Here is a 26584-nt window from a genome sequence, read left to right on the forward strand (position 1 = left end):
GCATCAGTTCACAACAACTGCCTCAGTGTGCTTTACATTGTAAGGTAAAAACCCTACAGCATTAGAAAAAAAACAACAGTCACATGAGCCTCAGGCTATTACCTGATATGAGCACCACAGCCTGCTCTGCACCACTCCAACGATAGTGCATTACTGTAAACTTTACCACAAATGTGCAAACTAACCAGATTAGCCTGCACTAAATTGCACTAAACTGTCTGGTAAACTACTTTCACGAAACCTTGTCTTTAAATACCACCAAATTAGCATTCATAACACATCATATAAAAACCACTATCTTTAAAAACACAAAAATTTAAATAGATCATTACAAGCATGAGACTGTCCCCGTGTATATACTGTATGTATAGTAACTAGCTATTCATCCTTATTTATTCCACAATTTATCCCAACATCTTTGGGTCACCGTCACCATTAAACATATAAATATCCCATACATGCTGTTAATGTTTGTGTCATGCTGCTGTGTTGCTGTAGTCTCCACTGTTTGTCTATTCTGTTTACACTGAGAGCAAAGGGGGGGAAAGGAGCTCAATTCCTTGAATGTGTACACAGTCTTGGCCTGTTGCTGATTTTAAATTTCCGCTTCACTAAAGGTTCACTTGCTGAACAGTCCTTTCTTTTGAAAGTAACACTCATCTTCCTCTCGTCTTGTCTTGCGTGCATATTAATTTCTAAAATGTATCACGTTAACGTTTTTGTTTGGGGTTTTTTCTCTCTCCCTGGGAAATACAGCGAGGAGAGGAGGAGCTACAGAGGAGGGGTTTGTGTTTGCTCCTCCTCTGTAGCCAGCTACTGTAGATGCTGAAACACCGCGACCGCTACCTTACATCTGCACCATGAACACATCACAGGGATGAGAAAGAAAATATCCTAGGTGTTGTGCCAAAATAAGTTAACAAATTAATAAAAGGTAATAATTTTCCAAAAAATTTCCTGCCTACACTAGCCTACATTACCAGTAAGGCTAGTTTTATGACACAAGCTACAAGATGCGATAAACTATAAAAGCCAATAAGTAATCAATGATATCCAGCATTATATTATTAATGAAAAATAAAATAATCATAGCCTATTCTAATCACCGATTGATATAGATTAATTAGAGGAAATGTGTTTAATTCAGGCTAATGTGTAAAGCAAATACAAAAGGAAGACTCAAAGTGCAGAATGAAACTGACTAAAAGAAATCAGTGATCCTTACACTACTGACAATGACGTCACCAAATCTAATATTGCTATAGGAATAAAAGCTGCAGGGTCCACAATAATAATAGTAATGAGCTAGTGATGGTTATTAATTTGGCCCCATGTGCACTTCAGCCAAGCATGTGCAAAGCGGCAGCAGACTGAGCTACTACTATAACCCTCCGGTGTTTGTGTGCACGTCCCTGTTTTCTGTCATTTTAAGCGCTCGCTCCTTTTCGTCTGCGTCTCTTCAGTCGTAGTCTGTATCTGCTGCAAACTCAGAGACCAGCAGCACCACAACAGTGTGGAGTGGGCGTCAAAATCCCCACGCCACTTATGAAAATGGACTGAGTTTTTGTCCGCCCTTTCGAGCCAAGGCTCTCTTGTTCACGGGGAGCTGATAGAAGATGACCCTTTTCTCTTCGCTTGAGGAGGCTTTGCTGCTGTGTGGGGGAGTGGGTTACATCCTGTGGCGTTTCCTGTGTTTGTAAACTAGACGGTACAGAAAACGTCGGGCGAGTGAAGCAGAAAGGTAGGTAAATATATTCTCATTTCTTCTCAGATGCTCCGCGGATTCCAAATGTGCATTACGCGGTCTGGTAGCTTTATCTGCAAAATCCACCGTGTGGTAGTAGAGCAAATGGGGGTTTGCACAAAATTACGGCGTCAATGTTAGCTCTCGCTAGGCCGCTAACAAATGTTAGCTTATTCGTCGGGAGGGGGAGGCACTCGCTGCGACGGCCATCACGAATGCCTTTATTACTCAGTCTTGTCTTGAACCGCTTTAGCTTATATCGTAAGAAGCGTCGTTTTGTAAAAATAATAATAATATTATTATTACATAAATCTAGCAAGATATATACTCTCGCTTTGCAGCTGTGTTACATCGGTGACCAGGTGGGCTTCAAAATTTGCTCGATTACTGGCAGTAACATTAGAGTGGGCGAGGGCGCCCGCGAGCAGTTAGCTGATGTTAGCTAGGTTGTTCCAGCATCAGCAGAACTAATGATGGGTTGGGTGGTAGTTTGAAGGCCACTCGTCGGTAAAGCTAATAAATTATATTATAGTCAGTATAATATAATAATATTGGCTCATTTAATTTTCTCCGCCATCACAAAACACAGCTACTAAAAACTGAAAATAACTATGCGACGTGTTCGTGTAGTGTTTTAATCAGTGTTGGCTGATGTTAGCATTTCGCTAGCTGTCTGTTTTCCTAGCAACGTTAGCCCTTTTTAGTTAACCCACGCCGATGGCGAAAACCTGTTATAAAAAATATTGTTGGCCACGGTTAACCTTTATAGTGTTGCACAAGCGTAGCATTTAATCCGTATAATGGTGAGTATAACAACGATCCTTCAAACTAACACAAAACCCCATGAGAACCCCTTCACAAGACCGAGCAGTGTTTCTTTCGGTAATTTAATGGCCTCCTCGTAACATTCGAGTTAACAAACCTCGTGTTTAAAAATACAAAACGCACGTTTAAATGCAAACGATCAGCGTGGGTGCAGTCGGAGAACTTTACGTGCTTTTTTTACTTTATTTAGGCTTATAATTTATTGCATTGCAAGCACTTTTGCATTAGTCTCCAGCAGCACACTAATAATCACCCTCGCTCATATATATTCCACAACAGCTAAGGTTTTCTCCATGATATCACCCCAAGTTGTACTTTACAAGGGGATTCATGTAATCTGAGTTATTTCCTTCAAAATAATAATAACCTCCCCTGATAGACTCGCACCCACGCAGCTGCTTCTTTTGTGCTATTAAATGTTGAATTCTGGTTTGTATTTTACATGTTTTTTTTTTCTTTTGTTACCTTTCGTACTTAACATATGTCCTGCACTACCTGCACTATAAATGATACATGGTTTTTTGTTTTTTGTTTTTTAAAGAACTTCCCATGTTTAAGTGTTTGGACATGCTAATTGTCTCATCAGTCATCCTGGTATTTTAAAATGTGATTTGTCTGACTCTGCTGTAGTTTCTCTGCAGTATGCCAATCTTCACACGTTTCTGTTTTTGCACAAATATATACTTAATTCTGAAGACCTGAAGGTTTTACACAAATTGAAACCAGCTAGACTAAAAATGACCTTTCATGATGCCTTACAAGAGTTTCGTATTTATTACCTAGAGCAAAGTGGACCTTTTTAGATTGTTGGCGCAGAGCTTGTTTTTTTTTTTAAACTACTGGGGAAATTTTCATAACCAAACTTCATCCAAATACATACACCAAAAATTATCATTTGATGTGCACTAGGCTTACAGTATTTAGTAGATTAACAGAAATGGTTCTCAAAACACGGAGCTTTACGATCCTTACAACCTATGCAGCATATACTGCATCTATATGCTGCACATAAATGAAGTGATGCTAACTTAAAATGTGTAAGAATATTTAGTTGTTATAAATTTGCATGCATTGTACTTAAAGCTACTGTAAAATCGATGCTATATGCATATCACTTAAATTCACCTCCACACTAATGTCTCAACACAGACAAATCTAATATGCAGAACTGGGAACAAAACAGATTCGAATTGTAAATTTTTGCACCCATATTAATGATCTCTTGCAGTCATAATCATCTCTGTCTGAGTTTTTGTATTTTTACTTTTTATCATAATGCTTTTTATTATAATGCATACTCATCTCATCTTTATGAGATGAGTATGATATCTGATCATGATTTGGCGTGTTTATTATAAAATGGGGAAAAAACATAGGTGTAAGGTAAAAATATAGCACGATTAAGTAAATCTTAGCCACAGTTAGTAAACCCTTTATGCAAATCGTCCAATCATTTGTCCAAATGAGACACATTTCTGTATTATATTTCTTTGGCATATGTAACGGTAAAGACAGCAGGTGCTGCTGTTGTAATTTAATGTTTGTCTGTTTCATCCACATCCTCCTCTTCCTCAGTTTTAATGCTTGATGAGTGAGGTGGGTGTGGCTTCCCACCAGCCCGACCATCCTGACTGACGGATCTCTGGATGACCTTGTCCCCACCCCTGCCCCTGCGCTCACATATACAACAGCAATGTCACATCTGCCCAGCAGCTCAGTCCGCGACCATATGAAATGGGTTTGTTTTAAGAACACCAAAGTGGTGACAAATAACTTTACTTGCAGTCTTGTGTCACTCAGGATGTTGTCGTTGATGACTGCCAAAGCACATTGCGTGCTACTCGCAGTATTGTCTTAGATGCAGATCATTTGAAATTGCAGACTGCTGATTTGTTGAAATGCTTGATGTGTTTGGTAAAGTGTTGTTGTTGTTAATTCTCTTTCTTTGCAGGCGGGGCTGCTTGGCTGCGAAGCGGTCCTGTCCAGTATGGCCCTGATGCAGGCCAGCTCCATGGCCGCTCCACCCAAAAAAATGATGGCTCCACTTGGCCATGCACCACCGCAGAGAGAGGGACCTGACCGCGCTCCTCAGAGCCATATGATCCTCCCATCTGGAATGAGCTGTCCACCCCTGGTTAGGACCCACGTGGGAAATGTGGAGTGGAAATTGGGCTGTTTTATGTTGTGTTACTGATATTCTGAAGGGTGTAAACACTTGGCACAATAGGTCATCCTATTGTGATTTCTCCCAGTTTAAAACAACTTTTGCTTTCTGTTTAGCATTTTAACTTATAATTTAGATTGGATATAGATTGAAATTGTGATGGAAAAGGGAATTAACCTAAGCACTAACAAGTTATACTCAAGGGTGCGTAGTTAGTTCCCTTTTTAGCCCATTTTCCTTTGTTTTCCACAACTTAGAAGTTTTTTTGTTTTGGCAAACGAAACTTGCAATTACCAGAAAATTAAAGAGCACTTATCAGTTCTCCATCAGAAGGTGTGCCAAATGGTTTTAAAGTATGTAATGGTTTAACTAAAATTTGAAAATACAAACCTCAACTGTTATATGTGACCAACCTCTGCTTCCAGCGTTGGCAGAAATGGACATAATGGCTAAACTGCATCATTTCAGCTCAGTAATGTCCATACTGTTTTGTCTCAGAGAGCACTTTTAACACATTCTTAAAAATAGGAAATAATTAACTTTTTTCTTCTTTTTTTTTTTTTTGTCTGGCTTGGTAGCTTATCCGGAAGGAAGGTGAATTCCAAGCTCCCCGCCTGCTGGATGAGAAAGAGATGAGGGCCAACGAGGACATGCAGCAGAAAAAAAAGAACAGGAAATCAGTAACGCCCTGTAAAGTGAGAGAACAAGAAGGAAGGGGAGGGAAGGTCAGTGGCTCTGATTGCTAAATAGGGAATTGTCTCTGTTGCGTCTGTTAATTTTTGCTCACTGCAGAAAATGCGCCCAAGCCGCTTTGTACATATTTTGTAGTTAAAGCATTTAACTTTATTCGAGTGCGCCTGACTTGGATCTCTTGTGTGCACATTTTGTTTGTGTGGGGGTGGGGGGAGGAGCTCAGGGAAGATGTGGAGGGGGTGGAGGATCTCTGGAGAGGAAAGAGGGGGAGGGGAGCAGAGTGAAGCAGAGCACAATAACTGCAGTTGTGTGCATAACAGGGGGAGCAGTAACATGAGGGCATTAGGCCATTGGAAGGGGTTGTGGGGTATTTTGTCAATTCAGATGTAAATGACGTAGTTTGAAAAACAAAACAACCTTTTATGTTGTCTTCATTCATACTGCTGATTTTAAGGATTAGTGGTTATAAATGACTCTCATTTTATATCTTAGGAGAATAATAGCTATAGGACTGCACTTGCTGACATTTCACAAAAATTAGAATATCATCCAGTTCTGATCAGTTGGACGGGTGCTTTTTTGGGGGTATAACTGAAATGTTACTACACAATGAAGGTGTAGGATTTAAACTGTTTAACCACTGTTCTTGACCATTCTCCGTAGGGCGCAGGTGGCGATGAGAATGGTCCATCATCCAAAGTGCAGAAAAACTTTATTTGTGATCACTGTTACGGAGCGTTTAGGAGTGGATACCACCTCAAAAGACACATCCTCATTCATACAGGTATGGTTTGTGTTTGGAACAGCTCAAGTGCAGTTAGGCCAGGACAGCCTTTATTGCCTAAATATGTGAATGACTTGTTAAAAGAGGCTTTGAAAGCTTGAGTTATACTGAGTCTAGGAGTGTGCAGCGACTGTGAAGTTTTGCAATGGCCTGCTTAAAACATTGTTTGGTAATAGCTTTTGCCTCACAGCCACTCGGTATCTGTGGGGACTTTAACTAAAACTGGTGCTCTTCGGTTTAGGGGAGAAGCCGTATGCTTGTGCCGTATGTGACATGAGGTTTATTCAGCGTTACCACCTGGAGAGACACAGCCTCATTCACACGGGTATGCGTCTTTTAACCGTACCCATATTACATAAGTCTGACTACTTATGTAGTCTGTCACTTAAGTCAATGGACAGATGCTCAGGATTCATTTTGTCAGTGGACAGTAATTTCCAACAAAGCCACTCCCAAAATCTGTTCACCTCAAAATGTTCAGTCTGATAATTATGTGTTCCCAATAACTGGAAAGTTTACAGTGGGAAATTGAATACTGTGTGGTCCAATAACCCCGAGTCCACTATTAAAAACTCTTACTTTTTCAGCATTTATAACAAGTTTTCTTCCCTCTGGATTATATTTTGATCAGCATCAGTTGTAGAAGTATTTGCAAAATTTTAGCATGTATATTAATTTAGTCTAACAGAAATGTTAGTGTTAGATTTAGTGTTTAGAGTGGGGTTTTTTTCGTTGTCTTTAGTTGCACTTTTTTCCTTTATTTTTGTGTGTAAATATTAAGATACATTTTAGTAGTTTTCTGTTTTAACATTACAACTGTAAACATAATACAGTCCATTTCAGTCAATAAACTTGCACAGCAGAATCTTTCTTGCTTGTTTACAAATTTGACCAAATTACAAAGACTAAAATTAAACGCCTGTGTATATTAGTCAGTTTTGTAACACCGTATTGCTGTTAAACAATTCATTTTTGTCTAAAATCCAGGTTATGTTATTCTAATAAAGTAAAATGTGTTTTTGTTTTTAGTTTATTTTGGCTAACTCTACCGTAACCCTGAAGCAGAGTTCAGCTGTAGGTCTTGTGGAGGCTGAAATTACTACCAAAGCTCTGAAGCTTAGCGAATAATTACCACCACTGCTCAACCCATTAAAACAGCAAAGAAACAGAGGAAAAAAGGACATAGCAGTAGTAAGGTGAAGTCAAGGTGTGTAAAATGAGATGGCTTATCTAACAGATGAATAGCCAAACAATTGCATACAGCATCTATATTTTGGTACAGCTCAGGAAATTAGTCTGTGTTGTGACTTTGTGCAAATTCAAACTGATTTGTTGGGTCTTGTTTCCAACTTGTTGGCTCTTTGCTTAGACTTTGGCTGTGTTTCCTTTTTAATTAGCAAGATAAGCATTTCTGATCTGGACTTTTGTTTGTGCAGTGCTGTTTGATCCTCCCAAGATGTCTGTCTGACACACTTGTCTTAACATAGTTTGGTTTTTTTTTTGGTTTTTTTTAATTTAAACTTCTTCATGGCAGATATACCCATGTTTTCTGATGTTACCTTATGCAGTACAGCATGTTACAGTGCAAAATGATGGAACACAAGTACAACAGACCACATTTGACTACCCTTTCTTCTACACCATCCTTTTTTTTTTCTTTTTCCCAAATATCTGCCAAGACTTTCTTGCATGCAGTTCCTATACAAGTTTCAATTCAGAAGCAGATATATGTTGGTAAACGTTCTCTAAACGGTTGTTTAGAAACCAGCAGTATCGGTACATAGATGAATGATTTATTGTTTTTCCTCCCCAATATTCTTAAATTTCTAAATGACAACACCCACAGTTCTCTTAAGACTTTTTGATAGTGGACTTAAAAGTGGAGTTAGACCTGTGGACCTGTTTCTGTGAATTTGAATACCTGAAAGCACAGACTGCAAAACATGCAATGCATAGTTATTTGTGCATGTTTAAAATCATTTAAATAATTTTTGTATGTAATTCTTTTTTTATATGTAGTAAAAATGACTGCATGGACATCAAAGGACTATGTTCTTAGTTTTTTTTTTTGTTGTGTTTTTTGTTTTGTTTTTAATTATATAAAATATAAACTGAGGATTTTATTTAAAAAAATACTTGGATTTTTTTAAAAACCTCATTGTTTTATACCATGCACTATGTGCAGGTCAGAGCTGCTGCCCCATTATTCCCCCCGTTTTATAAATGTAATTAAAAATTCACTAATAATCTTTAAGAGTAACCACTTGCACTTTGTGGCAAAATTGCATCTGTTCTTTGTTTTCTACATTATATATTATATAATTTTTTATATAATCGCTTATTTATTAGAATGAATAGCTAATAATTTTATGCTCTGTGTGTGTAGGGGTGAAGCCGTACGCTTGTTCCATGTGTGACATGAGATTTTTCCAGCGTTACCACCTGGAGAGACACAGACTCACTCATACGGGTATGCGTCCATTTACCGTACCCAGTTTAACTTTTAAAATCAGTTCTCTGAAATCAAAATTTATGCATTTAAAATCAGACACAAACAGCTTACAGGTAAACATGCAGCTGGGAAACGGCCTTTTATAGTTTTGCTTTTGTTTTGTTTTTTGTAAAAGGAGAACATTTTTTTGTGGGATTGAACTTTTAAGTGTTGAACACATTGTTTAAAGAATCCTTTAGGGTATTTGTTGTACCATGAAAGGACTGAATTTTAATATATTCAGAAGAGAGGAAAGGGAAAGTATATCATGGTACAAAAATGCATCAGCATTTGATTTGCTTTATTTCAATCATTTAACGCTTGAAAAAGACACCTCAGTATACATCAGAATGTTAAATTTCATGCACACAGCGACAAATATTAGCATTTAGCATTGCCCAAAGTGGTGGACTTGTCAAAGTACATAATCCCTCTTGTACCATTGCTGTGCACAAAAATCTTCATTCATGCAATTTTTAGCCAAGGGACAAGACTTTTGTACCAAAAAAAAGTTGTCCAAACATTTGAAGTTTCCAAATGTGCTCCAAGGGTTTGATCTGTCATGTTTGAACTTTAGCTGTATTTGGGTAAGTGCTCGTTGTGAAGAGCAAAATAGACAACACCTTTGTTGAAATGAAATTTAAAAATAATTGACTGTCATCTGAGAATAATTTCACTTTATTAACATTTTTAAATTGTATGTACATTTTTTATTTTTATTTTTTGTGGTGAATCTCTAAAGAACAACTAGTGTACGAAACAGGAAGTGTTGACTCAAACAACTGGGGGCTCTATTGGGGTTACCTGAAGCCACAAAATATTGGCCGTCCCTTAGAGGTCAAGTCATCACACACAGCCAGTGTAATCCCGGATTGATACTCTTTCTGCGGCTTCACTTCGGGCAAAATGAGTAAAGCTTGCCATCAGCTGTTGTTTATAGCTGCATAGTTGTGTACCAAGTAATCATGAAAAAAACAGACTTTTACTTATTGATAATTGACTTAGTTGATCTACAAACGAAGATTGAAGAGTTCAATTAGTATTTTTTTTGTTCTTCTTTGAAAAGTGACATTTCAGTAATGTGAAAATATTGTTTTGTCTAAATTTCACATTTCTGTTAACTGTATGAGAAAAGTCATATTTAAGTAGTTGCTTTGATTTGGCCATGGTATATTATGGGAATAGTCCTTTGATGTCCACATTTTAAATGTAAACTAATGGCTGAGGGCTTCATGTTTCTAAGCTGTAACTGCCTTGCTTTTTAATTAACATTCATACAGTTACTCAGTTGCGTCTCTTGTAACTTTATGGTAGAAAGCAGATTGTAAGCTTTTGCAGGCCATCATTTTGGTGTGCAAGAAAGAAGCACGCATCTAGCAACGTGTTTTCTTAATTTTGCTGTAAATGGAATCAATGTACACTGTGTGAGGAAAAACCATTTGCTAAAAAATGCTTTGTTTCCACGAGTGATGGTTAACTTTGGAGAATGTTTGTGCTTCGGCTGGCTGGTGTAATCGCGCTCACTAGTTGTCTCGTTGCTGACATGTATGGCTTATGCCCTGTTGCTGCTTTTTTTTTTTTTTTTTTCTTCCCCTCATAGTGCTATTCAGTTTATTTGAAAATGAGCTGCCCCCCTTTCTTTCATTGATGGAATGTAAAACAAATCGCTGTTTGCATGAAGCCTGGTTAGAATATAAAATGCCTGCTAAAGTCTTGAGTAACTTGATACCTTCCTTTGAAGGAAGGTCTTAGCTAATATGTTGATACTTTGTGTATGTAGGGGTGAAGCCGTACGCTTGCTCCATGTGTGACATGAGGTTCTTCCAACGTTATCATCTGGCAAGACACAGCCTCACTCATACTGGTATGCGTCTGCTTACCGTAGTTCATTAGGTAGACGTGTTTTAAGTGTCTTAGCTTTCTACCTTCATGCATCGTGAATAGGATTCCAGCCCCCCAAAAAATAAATAACATGTTGAAGAGCATGAGGATGTATCCAGACATGTAATAGGAGGATGGAAAAAGTGGTAAACCTTTAGTTGAAATCTTGCATACATAGTAGGGGTATGCAAACAACCTCAGCTTTTCCCCTGCTGAAAGCTCTACTTTATCTGTACATTTATACCGTTTTTGTTTATCTTGTTTTTTTTCAAAATTTCACTGAAATAAGTCGAGTGTTATCATAGTTCCTATAACCACTGCTAAATCTAAATTGTGCGTTGGCTTCTCAGGCCGATTGGTATAATATGTGAAACAAAAAGAAGAGCTATTGTAAGGGAAGAGTTGTGGTCATGTGTTAAAAATTGATGCCGTTTCTAGCTGATATTTACAAACTTTTATGTGTGTAGGGGTGAAGCCATACGCTTGCTCCATGTGTGATATGAGATTTTTCCAACGCTACCACTTGGCAAGACACAGCCTCACTCACACGGGTATGGGTCTGTTTTTTTTTTTTTTGTTTTTTTTTTTTCACCCTGTCTTGGTGCCCAAATACCCAATTTTAAGTTTGCAGGCCACTCCTTTTTATAGGACCAAATACTCATAAACATCAAGCATTTTTAACTGTTGAGGCATATAAGGAGTGCATTTCAGTTTTCTACCTCAGTGTTACAATAACAGTCATCTTGATGAGTACTTTGAGTCAATTTTGGCTCTCAAAAAGCTTGTTGGCATGAAAAGTTTTAAGTTTGGCAAAAGACATTTTTGTTTGCTTGTTTTTTTTCCCCCCCACCACCCACCCTATTTACAGACATGTTAACAGATTATGAAATGTTAGACATGTGCATTTAGTGTGGCACTGTACTGATGCCACTGCTTTTGGCATGTCTGGATACATTATATAAGTGAGTCCTTGAATTCATTGTGCTTATTTTATTATTGTTATTACTATTATTTTCAAAGGATTTTGCTCTGTGTGTGCAGGGGTGAAGCCATATGCTTGCTCTATGTGTGACATGAGATTTTTCCAGAGATACCACCTGGCAAGACACACTCTCACCCATACGGGTACTAAGTTTTACTTGTCCCTCTCACTTAACACCATTAGGGCTTGTTGATATTTGTTTGTATGTGTGTGAATCACCTACCCGACAGACACAAAGCAAGCTGTGATTTATTTTTATTTATTTATTTATTTTTTTTGTTAGTTCATTTTCTTGACTGTTAGACGCTAAGAATTAATAGTTTTGTCTTTTCTGTTGTGTACGTTGTATTTGCTAACTGCTGTTAGGGTTTATGTGACACGTTTTTCTGTCTTGTATGTTTAGAATTAGCTGGTCATGAAAGTACTTGCTCTTGTTATTATGTAATATTGACTAGTTTATGTAGATTGACAAATTTTGTGCACATAGTTCATGAGAACCCTTTTTTTTTTTTTAATTTTTATTATTATTATTTTTGTCCCCCCTAAAATTTCACACTGTATGCGTTTAGGGGTGAAGCCATACGCTTGCTCCATGTGTGACATGAGGTTCTTCCAGCGTTACCATTTGGCAAGACACAGCCTCACTCATACTGGTATGCTTGATTAATTGTTCCCCTTTCACTGTGAAACCTGATATATTTATAAACCATATACTCATTTGTTTTATGTTGATTTCACAGTCTTATATGATACTATAATTATCACATTGTTGGTAAATTAATTCCCCCTCATAAAAAAAAAACAATGTTTAATAGAGCTTTTAGGCTTTGTTGGAAAACTGTCCACAGAAAAAGTGACTCTGTCAGTTACCTTGTTTTGTGATTAACACTGTAATGGCACTATTGCATGGTTATTCTTGACTATTGTATATTGAATGAAAGATACACTACACTAAAAAGCCTTTAAATTGCAGACATTGGTAGTATAAAATGTCGTTTGCAAGTACCTGTTTCCCCACATCTGGAGAAACTAAATGTTGGTGATTTTTCTTTTTTAATTATTTTTTTTTTAGTGGGTAATCGTTAAGTTTCAACCAAACTTTAAGATGTAAAAATCGGTTTCTTTGATTATTTTTGATTTCTTAATACGCCTTTTAATGTCTGTATATTGTTAGTCTTTTCAGTGTAATGTGTTGTCAGTAAAAAAGCATGCTACAATAGTTAATCTGTCATTTATTTAAGTGGTGTTCATCACTTTCACCAGTGTGTTGAAATACATCTGATGTTGTTGTGCTGTCTTTAGGAGTGAAGCCATATGCTTGCACCATGTGTGACATGAGGTTTATACAACGTTACCAACTGGAGAGACACAGTCTCACTCATACAGGTATGCCTCACTTTTTAAATCTTGCCCCCCTCTCACCCTGACTTTCCCTTGCATGTGCCCACAAATAATGTTTACATGGCTGCTTCAAACTCGAGTTTGTGTTGCTTTCTATCACTTTTCTGACAAATGCTAATTTGTCATGATCTACCTGTAAGGATCTTCTGTAAGAATTTGTGTAGTAATATTTCCCCCATACTTTGTATATGAAATGACATGATGACTATAAAGTGAAAACTCAGTACCTCTCTAGTGTTTATTTAGCTATTAAAGTCATAATTATGTGTACTTTTTTTTTTTTTTTTTTTTTTTTTTTTTTTTTTTTTTTTTTTAACCTAACAATTATTGTGGTAACTCTGTTTGATGCTTCGGCAGAGATGGGTAGTAACGCATTACTGTAATCTGATTATGGGTTTCAAGTAATGAGTAAAGTAAGGGATTACTATTGCAAAAAGTAATTAGAGTACTGTTACTTTCCCGTAAGCAGCCTGCGTTACTAAACTGTGATTTTGTTTGTGAGAGTGTCTGATGACAATGATAAGCATACGACGTCCGTGGCAGCAACAGACATGTGTAGATCAACAATGGATAATATGGAGAGAGTACGACCATGCAGCGTTTAAAGCTCCGAAGTACTGACATTACTTTGAGTTTGATTCCGTAAAAGTGACAAAAACATTAGCGTCCGCTGTACACTCTACATGCGAAGAAAACTTCTTTCAACAGTGAAGTATTAAACTTTAAATCTGAGCAAGCACATAGCACGCTGCCATGGGAATGTGAACTTCACAGAGAAACCCCTGGATACCCCCTACTGACATGACCGCTGCGTCACCGAGCAAACCTTCACTGGCCCCACTCACTGGAATATGCAGAAAATAGGTTTAAATGTTAAACAAATTTCTTCCAGTCAGAGACAGTTGCATATAATTGAATTTTTGCTTGATGCAATGTGCATAAAGTTAAAACACTTTTTCATTTGATTCAAATTTATATGATGGATAATGCAGAAAAAGTAGAATTAGGCTGAAAGGTCTATTGCTTTATCATATATTCAGGTTGTGTATCGTGTGGGGGGGGGTTTTTTGGTGGGGGATTTGTTTTTTTGGGGTTTTTTTTTTTTTTAAAGTAACTAAGTAATAAAGTAACTAATTACTTTTGAAAATAAGTAATCACTAAAGTAACTGGATTACTTACAGGGAGAAGTAATCAGTGATTGGTAACTAATTACTGTTTTCAAGTAACTTGACCAACACTGCATTTCTAAATGAAACATTTGTGAAAAAAAGTAATGCTAGTTTATTTCAACTGTTTATTTTATTTTGTGGAATTAAACTCAAAATGAAAGAGCATGAAGGTGGTGAGTCTGCAACTAATGTTTTTATTCAAAAGTACAAAAGATGATATTGACAGCTATGACATTGTCATATTTGCATCATTTACAGTATGTATCAACTTTTTATATTAAACCTTGTAAACTGTGTGTGTATGGGGAAGAACAGAAAAAGGAGTTGTATTACTTGCAGCTTTGAATATTACAGTTAGCCAATTATCTTGATATAATGAAAACATTTTCTTTTTTTTAATTAAAAGATGAGTGGGCTTTTTTGTTTTTTACATGTTGATACTGAATTTAAGATTTGTTCATTGGGAATTGTTGTGCAAATTTACAAACTGAATTAAGGGGTGTAGGTTTTGTGGCCTTGTTGGAAGAAGTGGGAGGGGACTTTAAGGAAAACATTATCTTTTCAGTTGATGGGAATGTCACTTAGATCGGGACTGCCACTATCCAGGCCAGTGTTTGTTTGTCCCCCCCCCACATAATCGTGTCATTTCACATTCAAAGTGATGGTCAGGAACTAACACAAGCTTCTCTCTTTTAAAAAAAAGCTGTATATTTCCAAACTACAGATTTCTCTTATGGAAGATAAAGTTAATTTGTGCTTCGGTGCTAGGATAGGTTCTGTATGATGATTTTCAGAGCAGTTTCCTGTTAATTCTTGCTCCGCAAATGAATGTGCAAACTTAATGTCTTGTGCAGAGTTGTTTGCCAACTGCCTAAAATTGTCACACCTTCTGTGATCAGCGTGAACAAATCTATTCCAGAAAACCTGTATGTGGTATGTTGAAATTACACGATTAGAAGCACCCATTGACATAGTGTGAAAAACTTTTTGTTGTGCTAGTTGGAATGTGGACTTCAATTTTCAACCCAATTTTTTATTTCTATATATTTTTTTTGTCATTTTGATAGGTTTGGTTTTTTTGGTTAGGAAAATTTTAATTCTACTTTCTGCACAGAGGGCATTGTCCTTATTATTCAGAGATGCAAATGTTTTCAATTGGAATGACAGATTATTAAAGCACGCTGGAATTTCCAGTTTAAACAAAGCGCTGATAAGTGCAGCCAAACTTTACTAAGGAATTAGTAAAGTTTAACATGGATCAATTTTGGCAGTTGAGTGTTTTTATGCTAAAGCTGGTACTTTGTGTGTATAGGGGTGAAGCCGTACGCTTGCACCATGTGTGACAAGAGGTTTTTTCAGCGCTACCACCTGGCGAGACACAGCCTCACTCATATGGGTATGCGTCTGCCAATCTTAAAGCTGTCACAAAATTAGGATGCTGCTACATGTGTATGCTTGAGCTAGTCTTGTAAATCTGTATTCAGACACAGTTTATGATAAGATTCATTCAAAGTATAATTTCAGCTAGATGACATTATCAGCTCATGTTTAAGTGAACTTAATAGCCCCTCTGGGAAGTTTGTAATTTGAAACAAGCATCTTAGATTGTACCCCTGTAAGTTACTTCAGGGGTATGACATTGGTTATTAACCACAGATATCAATTTAATCCACACTGGCACATTTAATTTATCAGGCATAATTATAGATACTTTTTTTTTCTCTGTTGTAGAGAATCAAAAATAATTCTCTTGATGCTCTGCGTTTAGGTGTGAAACCTTACGCTTGTACCATGTGTGACATGAAGTTTTTTCAGCGTTACCACCTGGCGAGACACAGCCTCACTCATACGGGTATGGGTCCGTGCACCGTGCCCATGACATGTGTTGTTAGCAAGTGTGCACATTTAATTTAGTTAGTTTGTCTTATTACTTATATTTAGGAAACATGTCATGTATAAATATTATAAACATTTTCTTGTCTTTTGTTAGCTGTCAGCAGTCAGAATCAACAGGATAACCATAATTCAGTATTTTGCTGCTTTGATTTTTGTTGGCAATTATAATCTAAATTTATTTGGGGGAAAAAGTTCTGGTTTTGCATGAATTGGCCACTGTGTGGTTAATAACCAATAGCTTAAATATTTTTTTCTAAATTAAAAAAAAAAAGGAAAGAAAGAAAATAAAGGAAAAAGAGCGAGAGACCGTGAGGCAAAGTAATATAATATTGCTACTCTGCGTTTAGGTGTGAAACCTTATGCTTGCACCATGTGTGACAAGAGGTTTTTTCAGCGCTACCACCTGGCGAGACACAGCCTCACTCATATGGGTATGCGTTCACCCACCTTACCCATTTCACTGAAATCAGACTGTATGTGCATTTTGTTACGAGTAAGCTGTTTATGCTAGTTACTTTAAAGTGGCCAGAAGAATGATGTTGATGAAGCCTACCCTACATTATGTTCATAATTGTAACGTTTTATGTGACTGTGAGGAAATACAGGACTGCAACATCATCAGCTCATGTAATGTGTTAAGCTGTGGATTTGAGAATTGGTTCAGTTTGTATTCTTTACTGGAATTGGATGAACAACAAGTTACAGCTTTAAAAAAAGGAAATTAATAATAGTGGTTAACAACCCATCAATTCTGAATAAATTAAGTAATTTGCTTATTGATGGATTGTGAACACAAAAACGAGTCTGAAAATAATACCTTAATGCTTTGCATTTAGGTGTGAAACCTTACGCTTGTACCATGTGTGACATGAAGTTTTTTCAACGTTACCACCTGGCAAGACACAGCCTCACACATACGGGTATGCGTCAGTGCACCTGCCCATAACACTTTATATTGGTCACTGTCACACAGCTTTTATTGTACCAATATCAAGTATTACCAAGTACCACCAGTTTACATCTTGCATAGCTATATAGGGAAATTATAGAGATGCACCGATTGCAATTTTTCTTGGAGAATCCGGTTGCTGTACACACCTACCAAACAAATCAGGTTCAACAGATTTGTATAACAAGACAAATGTCAGGGCCTGCATCATTTTCCATTATCCTTGTAACTTCACCACATAACGGGTCATTGACTTTTTGTTTTTCACTTATCTCCATAATTTCCCTTGATATTAACCTCTAAAAATTGTTGCTTATACCGAGGCTCCTGGTTTGCAGATGGCTCTGAGATCTGGCTAGCTTTAGTCACTGGGATCAAAGTGATTTAAGTCTCAAACATTTTTGTGGTGATCCTCCCCAGTTTAGTTTGCCAAACTTTGTGCCTTGACTCACAGTGAGGAACTTAGATGCTAATGACATGTTAACGTGTGGCTGTGACCATGGATGTGAATTGATTAAGCATGCATGAAACTCATTAGTAACCCAACGTATGGGAGCCAGTCTGGGCAGACAATGTTGGAAAAAGGACGATTCTGCTCCTTCATGAGTCAATCGGTGCATCTCTAGTAATCTAATTAAAATAATAGACACCCTTTTGAGCACATAGCATCTTTTGAAACAAAATTAACTGTAGAACTCTGGACTGTAGAGACATTTGGCTAATTAGAAAAATCAGAGAATCTTATTTCTTGTGAAATCCTATTTCATTACTTGCCTAAAAGGAGAGATCAAAATGCTTAGTTAGTATTAAGACTAAACAGGGGTCCTGGGTCCACCACACACATCTCCGCACGGTCTGTCTCCACAAACTGTGACAGTACGACCATGCTTTTATAGAAAGTGATGGTCTTTATTAAAGTTTACCCCGAGCTTCAGTTGTAACACTTTGGAGTACTAATATCTTGATTTATATAGATAAAATGGTCCATTAACTGATTTTTGTGGGTATCTAGTGTTTCATGAAGAAAACATTTGGCATCTTTGTTTTGCATGCATTGGCAAATGTGTGGTTAATGAATAATAGCCTAGATTTTTATTGGTAACATGGAAACTGAGGTAAAGTAATATAATATTGCTACTTTGCGTTTAGGTGTGAAACCTTATGCTTGCACCATGTGTGACAAGAGGTTTTTTCAGCGCTACCACCTGGCGAGACACAGCCTCACTCATATGGGTATGCGTCCACCCACCTTACCCGTACTACAGTACTTTCATTATGTTAAATATAGGGACAGTTACTATTATTCTTACTAAGTAGTGCACTTATCTTAATCAAGGCTATCCTGTATTATCTGTGAAAGGAAACATTATTACAAATCTTGGCATGTACGTAAATCTTGGACTATGATATCATCAGCTCATGAGATGTGTTTAGCTGTGGATTTGAAATTTGAACAACAGTTTTAATGTATTCTTAATTGGATTTAGAGCGTAATCTTTGGCTAGATTAAACAAGTGAAGCATGGTTAACAACCCATCAATTGTAAATTGATGTTAAAAGTACAATATTGATTGATGGATTGTAAAACAGAAGCTCAAAGACCTGAAATTAACATATTGATGCTTTGCATTTAGGTGTGAAACCTTTTGCTTGTACCATGTGTGACATGAGGTTTGTTCAGCGTTACCACCTGGCGAGACACAGCCTCACTCATACGGGTATGCGTCCGCGCACCTGCCCTTATCACATTTCATACAGTACTGTGCAAAGGTTTTGGACAGTCAAAATAAAGCAAGGCTATTTTAAAAGATGATGCCACGAATAGTTCATTTTAAGTAACTCCATATAAAGACTTCATATTCTGCCTGTTAGTTATAGGAGAACGTGCCACAATTTTCTTGTCTGTATCGACTGTTTCAGCGCGTTCTCTCCATGTAATCCCAGACCATCTCCATGATGTTATGGTCATGTAGAGGGCATCTGTTGTAGAATATGATGTTCATTTTGTCACTGATCTTAAGTTCTTTGTAACTGTATTTATTTAGGGTTGTTTTACTAAAGAATGAATTGGGCCAATCAGACACCTTAATCATAATATTGTTTGATGTAAAAAAGATATTAAGAACTCGAGTTTCTAAACTTTTTCACAGTACTGTAGATGACTTTTATTGTGTAATATAAAGGGTACTTCTGTGTAGTTATAAAGTAGGCACATTGTTTAGCACTTCTTAGGGAGAATACTTTTGGATCTAAAACAGTATTTTATTCCCCTAGGGGTTTGGTTAGTTGCTCCAAATGTTTGAATTGCCATTGTTCACACTTTTTTTTTTTTTTTTTTTTTTTTTTTGTAGTGTGTTTGGTTAATCTAATATATGAACTGCAGAATATCTGACCAACACCCTCACCCCATTTAAACCTGGTTGTGATGTGTATCTGGATACATTATCTAGATCAAGAAAACCCTGTGTATTATAATTGGATGCCAAAGGACCCTGAGGGGTTTCCAAGGCTGCCAAGACATCTAATTTTCCCAGTGTGTCTTCAGTCTTCCCCTGGGTCTCCTCGTGCATTGAAAAGTCTGAAATTCTTGGCCTACAGTGTCCTGGAGGCCCTGAATCACCTCAGCTGGGTTCTCTTGGTTGAGATAAGGACTCTGCTCTGAGCAGCTCCCAAATGGCTGGCTCTTTGTCTAAGGCTGAGCCCTGACGTATGTTGGAGGCTTATTCCCATCATTTGTATCTGTACTTTTTTGTTCACTACACACAGAACTTGTGTCAACGAGTAAAATCTGATATTTCAACTTTAGAGCATCAACATTGATGAAAACAGAAACACACACGTACTCAGTAGCTGGGTTGGTATTAATACCAGGAGATTTAAACAGACCCTGGAACCAGCACTTAATCATGTTTTCCCGATTAAGAGCAGTACTGATCATTTAGTTTATCTGTTGAAAATGCAATTAATCTAAAATGTTAATCCAAAGGTCTATGGATCAGATTTCATTAGACAGATAATGTGTCCAGATTGCATACATTTGAAGTTGTAATACCAGGTGTTACTCTGGGTTTGTTGTTGAGAAGGCTTAAAGCTTTTTGAAAGAATCTCCTTATAGGTAGGGTTTGGTCATAATCATTTCAAACCCCGTTCCAAATCCAATACCTGAGATTGCCAACAATCAAATGTTTAGAACACGAAACACATTCTGTGTACATTTTAGTAATTTGTCCTTAAAGTCTTTTGATTCTTTTTAATCAAAGGTATGAAATGGCAATTCTGATACTTCTGTGTCCCAGTAATGGGTGCATTAGCTCTCACCCATAGCCTAAACCACAAAATAAGTCAAATTATTTTTTTTATATTAGCTCAATGTTGCAAAATCCAATTGTCACTGACAAACCAGTGTAAAACAACTAGGTTAAACATAGTCCCAGTTACCAGTTCTACCTTAACTACCCTCATTTTATTTTTACATTTATGATTGTAGTAATTTAATCTGTAATCTATTAAAGTATTTGTTACACTACATATTGACAAAAGCCTCAAACATGAGTAACTTAGTTAAATATCTATAATATTAGTAAAGAGGGGATATGGTCCAACATCAAATTTGTAAACCTCAAAGGGAATAAATACTATGATTTCTATTTATTATTGATGCACAATGACTTTAATCTTATACAGCACACAGGACAGGCTTTGGTGATATTGTTTCAAAATGTGTATCTCCTGTATTATGTTAAAATCTAACTGAAGTCTATTAGTTTATCCAATGGTCGGAGCTGTGTAGTTGCAGTGTCTAAACATTTTGGCGTTATGTCTGAAAAATAAAGTACAGAGTGCATAGTTAGGTTGAAAGTTGTGTTTGTTGGACTTGTGAGTGGTAGGGCTAATATATTGCTCTGTGTGTGTAGGGGTGAAGCCGTATGCTTGTTCCATGTGTGACATGAGGTTTATTCAGCGTAACCACCTGGAGAGACACAGCCTCACTCATACGGGTATGCGTTCCTCTACCGTACCCTTATTTCGGAGAAAGGCACTGGCGCTTGAAACATAACTGGGTCACAACAAACTCGAGTTTGGATTGTCAAGTCATTTGATGGGATGTTGAACCAGTCTCCAAAAAAAAAAGAGAAAAAAAAAGAAGTTGCCCCAATTTGTGGGCCCTCCATCATGTGTACATCCGGGCCACAAAAACATGAAATTCCACTTTGATCTACACATAATGAGTTGATGACGAGGCCTTTTTAGAACATCAGTTATCAGATGCTGAAAATTCACTGTTGAAACTTACTAATAAGGGAGTTGTTTTTTGTTTTTGTTTTTTTCCTGACGTTTTTCTTTTTAAATTTTGTTTTTTTTTTAAGTGTTGGAAATTTAGTCTGCAAAGAAAGATTTAGTAAGTAAAAATCTGCCTGCAGTTTGGTACAAGACGCTAAAATTGATGCATTGACTTTGTATTTGTGTGCTCTTTTAGGAGAGAAGCCATTTGCTTGTGACATGTGTGATATGAGGTTTATTCAGCGCTACCACCTTGAGAGACACAAGCGTGTCCATAGTGGAGAGAAGCCTTACCAGTGTGAACGGTGCCAGCAGGTATGTATGAATAAACACGGCGTACACGCGTGAGGTGTCTTACGTGCTGAATTTCAAATTTGGACTTGAGTGGGTCGTATCAGCACCACCAGACTTTTCAGTTCCTTTAGACATCAGGCTGTTAAGTTATTTTTCTTAAGAGGTAAGATTCTCATACTGCAGATGAGCTCCAGCTCCACCGCCTTTGACTGCACCTAGCAACAGTAGTCCTTGTTTTGCTCTGTGGCGAGCTAACTGAAGCAGCACGTGCTGTGGGTTATGGTTTGAGTGAAGATGGAACTAGATATATACGTTAATACAGAAATAAATACAATTATCAGTGAAAGCCACAGTGGGTCTAGCTCATCAGCACAGACTGAATTCTTAGAAAAAAAGAAGAGGGGTTCTCCACTAGTGATTTGATCTTTGCCACTATCGATGCACTAAAACTAGAAATGCTAAAATATGCTGCCATATAAATACTTGGATGGATTGATGGCACTGCATCTGGATAAAGTCTATATATAGGGAACAACTGTTTTTCCACATTGTTAGTCACTTTTTTGAAATATTAGGGACTTCTCTGCATTTCCCACTCTTTGTTTGCCCTCTGACACGCCTGAGTTTAGAGTAATCATGTATGGTTTAAATTCCTTCCTTCATAGTTCCATTTTACTCTGACATTTTTAATTTTATCATATTTTTTAAAATGATGACCTTGAAATTGACCTGAATTTGACCGTGTCTAATATTTATCTTTTGAAGAACTTTTCGCGCACAGACCGACTGTTGCGACATCGGCGGTTGTGCCAGGGGCGCGGCGTAGCCAAAGTAGAGAACCAGCCCTGTTGCGAACCACGCCCATATCCCCAAGAACCCCCACCGGCACCCCCAACCTGGAGCCCCCTGCATCCACCTCCGGGTCGACTGGCGGTCTGACATTCAATCTTCTCTGGATCCACAACACCTCCAGAGACGGGACAAGCCACAGGGTTTCTTCTCAGCTCTGTGCAGAGTGCCATCACATTCTAGCACAGACTGATCTTGCAGCTCGAGTCTTGGGATTAATAACGACAGCGGGACATTTGTGGGTTTTTTTGTTGACTTTTTACTGTGTTTCTGTTTCTTCCCATTTTTTAAGATGAGACTTTTCTGTGATAAACGGTGGTCCTGTTTTGTACTTAATCTATTTGATTTTTGCAAAAAAAAAGAAGTTTATTGTTCAAAAAAAAAAATTTGCATTTGGTGGTACTCGGACAGGAAACGGTTGACTGTGTGATGAGGTGGAGAAGAAGAGTATTTGAGCTTCTTTCTAATTTTTTGTTGTTGTTTATTCTCTTTGGCCTGGAAAGGATCATAAAAGCATTTTAGGTTAAAGTTATTAAAACTGAACTTTTCTTCCAGGTAAAGTGAGGAAACTATGTTGGCATTTCATGTACAGACCGGAGTTTACTTGCCTTGTATCAGACAGTGTTAAGCATAAAGACAGGTCATTGAAAGCATCATCATTATTATTATTATTATTATTATTATTATTATTACTGTGTAAATCTGATGTGATGCATAAAGTGTTTCCTGGCTTTTTCAGCTCGGAAGGTCCAGTTTTAATGATTATTTTGTAAGAAAAACAAGGTGTTGACGTAAATTGGAATTTGGCTCAAATGCAGTCTTTGGCCACCGTCACCATCGTATCCTGAGAAAACCCGAGTAACTTTGTGTGACATAAAACTAATATCAATAACTGTAAAACCAGGACTTCCAAGAAACGAAAGTGCGACCTGCAGTCGACGAGATGCGCACTTAACGTGTGTCGGGTCCCAGAGCGTCACACACAGGACGGCAGACTTGGCGAGCCCTCCTTCATGTGTACTGAGGGCGTGTGGTGGTGTTCAGCTGTAAATATACAGAACATGTATAGAGATCTGCAGCACTAAAGCAGGACATTTCCTCTGCTCGCTCATGCTGCATAGATCCTGGTGTATAATGATGCAGGTTAGCCACTTTTGAAGTCCAGTGATGTTTGTACAGATCACTTTGTGAGATTAGTGGGCGTATACAAAATCTTGTGGCCTTAGTATGTTTCTGTTGTTTTCTTTTCTTTTCTCATCTGCCTTTTTCTTGGCCGTTTATTATTGTGGATCAGATGTATTTACTAGCCTTTCGTCATCATCATCATATTATTATTATTTTTAATCCTTAAGCTGTCGTGGTTACTGAATGTGGATGGATTCAGTGGCGCTGAACCAGACTAATGTGCTCTTCTGTTTAGAAGTCATGTTTATGGTGATAACTGAATATTTTGGGTCATAGCTACTGGTGATGGTGTAACACAGAATATAATCCTTAAAAAAAAAAAAGGAGGCCCTTGCGCGTGGCGGTCCGTGTGAGAAGACAGTCGTGCTACATTGTTTTCCACGCGGCGGTGCTTTGGCTGGTCGCAGGCCACGGCAGGATCAACACCTGCTTGACTCTGCCGCACACCTAACAACTGCTTTTTCATCCAGACATTACTATACAGTTGGTGTGGAATAACGGTCACGTCTTTGGGTTTAGCCTTAAGTTGCGGATACACAAATAGTCATTGTAGTACTAAATGATAGCGTTACAAGCGATTTCTTTTACCTTTTGAACTTTTGAAAGTACTCGGTACAGCAAGGAGTGGCCCCACGGGGCCCGCTTTGCTGCTTTTTAATGACTTTCTCAAACACGCTCCTTTCTGTGACTGGTAAACTTGTGATCACGTCGTCCTGTTGTTTAACCCAGAAATGTCAGTGCAGACTGGGGCGAATAATCTGTTGGTAACTACGGTCTTATTCGGATAAATAGTGAGTGGTCCAGATGACACTTGTGGAGATGGGAGTCCCGCCACGCTTTCTATGGTCTGTGAATTGTAGGATGAAGAGATGTTTGTGTTCGATACAGAGAAGTGGAAGACTGAGTCGAGTGATGTTTTACCAAAAGTATTAATGAGAAGCTTTCTTTAAATGGTCCATTGATTATCAAATCTGTGTGCACAAAGATGGGATTCTGTTATCAGCGGCTTGGCCTTTTAAAGAGCAGAGGAGCCAAGTTTGAGAAATGAAATCCTCTGCTGTGGAAACACTATTCCCAATCTATGGAAGGGACACTTCTGGTGTGAGCACATACTGAAAACGGCAAAAGGGCAATACAATATATAGTAGACGTCACTTGTTAATACGTTTTTGTCATTCACTGTTTTTAGTATTCTCATTGTTAAATGCAATAGAACCCTGTTGTAAGATTGAGGTTTTATTTTCTTCTTTTTACAGACAGATCAAAGGAGGCTTTTATTTTCTGTTTTTTTTTGTCTGCGAGTTTGTCATCACATTTTTGATGATTGTTTCAAGGACCTTTTTTATTCTGATGAAATTGTAAACACTGGAGTGTAAGGAAAAAAGACAAAAAAAGAGATGGATATTTTTGTCCTTCAATCTGTACTAGATTTTAGGTTTTAGACAAAGCCTATTTCTCCTGAACTTGACACGAAAGGCGGACAGAACAATTTGGATCAGTACAGTTGAGAGCCCAGGATGTTCGGTGATTTTTGACACTAGAGGCAGTAGTACTGCAAGAAAATGTTTTCTTTCTTATACAAAGTCCCTGGTATTTGTAGTAAATTATATTGACAATGGTATTAGATGAACAACAGCATAACAGTAGCTATCACAGATTAGTTGTTTTCTTTATTAGTCTTGCATGCAGAGTTATGGTCCTCAGTTAAGATAGGATCTTGATATTGATTATTTTGTGTAGGAAAATGAGTGCATAAGAATAACTTCCTAAAAAAATGTTACAATGATTAATGTAAAATGGGCTAACTAATATGTACCCTTGTGATCCAATTAGTTTCAACTGTATGAAAATCAGAGGAGAGGCTTCTTACTATTATGCTGAAATAATAAAAAAAAAAAGAATTTGTAAAGGAATATGATTTTTTTTTTTTTTTAATTTGTGTGTTTTTGATCTCAGGTAAGTTAAAAAAAACACTTCAATGATATGTCACTTGTATTTGATTTAACATCAAGGTGGCTCCATGTTTTGTTTATTTTAATGTAACTTCTACTTAATACATTTTTATTTATTGTCCTTTTGACAGATGATTTCCTCTGGTGTTTATGTGAGCTTATTATGACAAAGGTTGTAACCCATAGTGAAGAGTATCAGGACAGTCACAAAAAAGAGGTTATTGTGATTTGTTCATGCTCACATTGTAACTGGTGTTCAAAAGGTAGAGCATGTTATTGACCTCTGTTCCTACCACCTGAATGTTGCAGTGGCAACTGAGAATCATCAGTCCAGGCAATGTTTTCAGTCTTCTGTTGTCCGGTTTTAGTGAGCCCGTGTGAACTGTTCCCTGTTTCCTGTTGTTAGCTAACAGGAGTTGTATCCCATCTGCAGGGCGTGTTGTGCATTTAGAGATGGTCTTCTGTAAATGCTTCTGATGGTGGTGTGGTAAAATCCCAGTATAATAGCAGTTTCTGGAATCCGCAGACCAGCCTGTCTGGCACCAAAAACCATGCCACTCTCAAAGTCACGCTTCTTCCTCATTCTAATGCTCACTTTGAACTTCAACAGGTCATCTCGACCATATCTATATGCCGAAATGTACTGAGTTGCTGACATTTGATTTTGCAGATTATATATTTGCATTAACGCACAGTGAAACAGTTGTGCCTAATGAAGTTGGCGTGTGTGTATATAAATTTAATATACACTTGTTCAGTTAAATGTATTTGTGTTAATCAGTCCACGGTGTGTTCTGCCATCTTTTAAACACTTCTGGGCATTTATTTTGAACTAGCATTCAAACTAACTTCCTTCTCAATAATTAGCTTTATATATTGAACCTTTTTTTTTTTTTTTTTTTTTTTAAGGGGGCGGTTTAAAAAGTTGGATGTTGCCACAAAGTACTTTGTAAAGTATTTTTATACTTCTGCCACCATGTTTGCTGCTGTGGTAGTCTTCTATAGATTTTATTCTTTGAGTTTCATCTCATAATAATCTCTCCG

General features: G+C 37.5%; 1 protein-coding gene across 17 annotated transcripts; it reads left to right on the forward strand.

Moving 5' to 3' along the window:
- The first annotated feature begins 1354 nt into the window (after positions 1-1354).
- On the forward strand, positions 1355-25491 carry znf740a (zinc finger protein 740a). Of its 17 annotated transcripts, none has more exons than XM_085456470.1 (21): positions 1356-1745; positions 4145-4307; positions 4521-4703; positions 5312-5458; positions 6090-6210; positions 6452-6535; positions 8597-8680; positions 10482-10565; positions 11050-11133; positions 11624-11707; positions 12134-12217; positions 12867-12950; positions 15447-15530; positions 15903-15986; positions 16378-16461; positions 16867-16950; positions 18129-18212; positions 18614-18697; positions 20894-20977; positions 21457-21575; positions 22320-25491. In XM_085456470.1, the coding sequence occupies exons 2-21, from the start codon at positions 4263-4265 to the stop codon at positions 22491-22493; spliced, it is 1965 nt and encodes a 654-aa protein (XP_085312596.1). In that variant the 5' UTR covers positions 1356-1745; positions 4145-4262; the 3' UTR covers positions 22494-25491. The 17 variants fall into 17 exon arrangements, with proteins under 17 accessions (XP_085312607.1, XP_085312596.1, XP_085312595.1 ...); XM_085456469.1 differs by having other exon boundaries at positions 1356-1741; XM_085456471.1 differs by lacking the exon at positions 1356-1745 and adding an exon at positions 1799-2106.
- The last annotated feature ends 1093 nt before the right edge of the window (positions 25492-26584 follow it).

The sequence above is a fragment of the Copadichromis virginalis genome, linkage group LG5 (assembly GCF_057382275.1).
Source record: "Copadichromis virginalis isolate Kocher_CV1m ecotype Utaka linkage group LG5, C_Virginalis_male_GT1.1, whole genome shotgun sequence".
Classification (NCBI taxonomy): Eukaryota; Metazoa; Chordata; class Actinopteri; order Cichliformes; family Cichlidae; genus Copadichromis; species Copadichromis virginalis.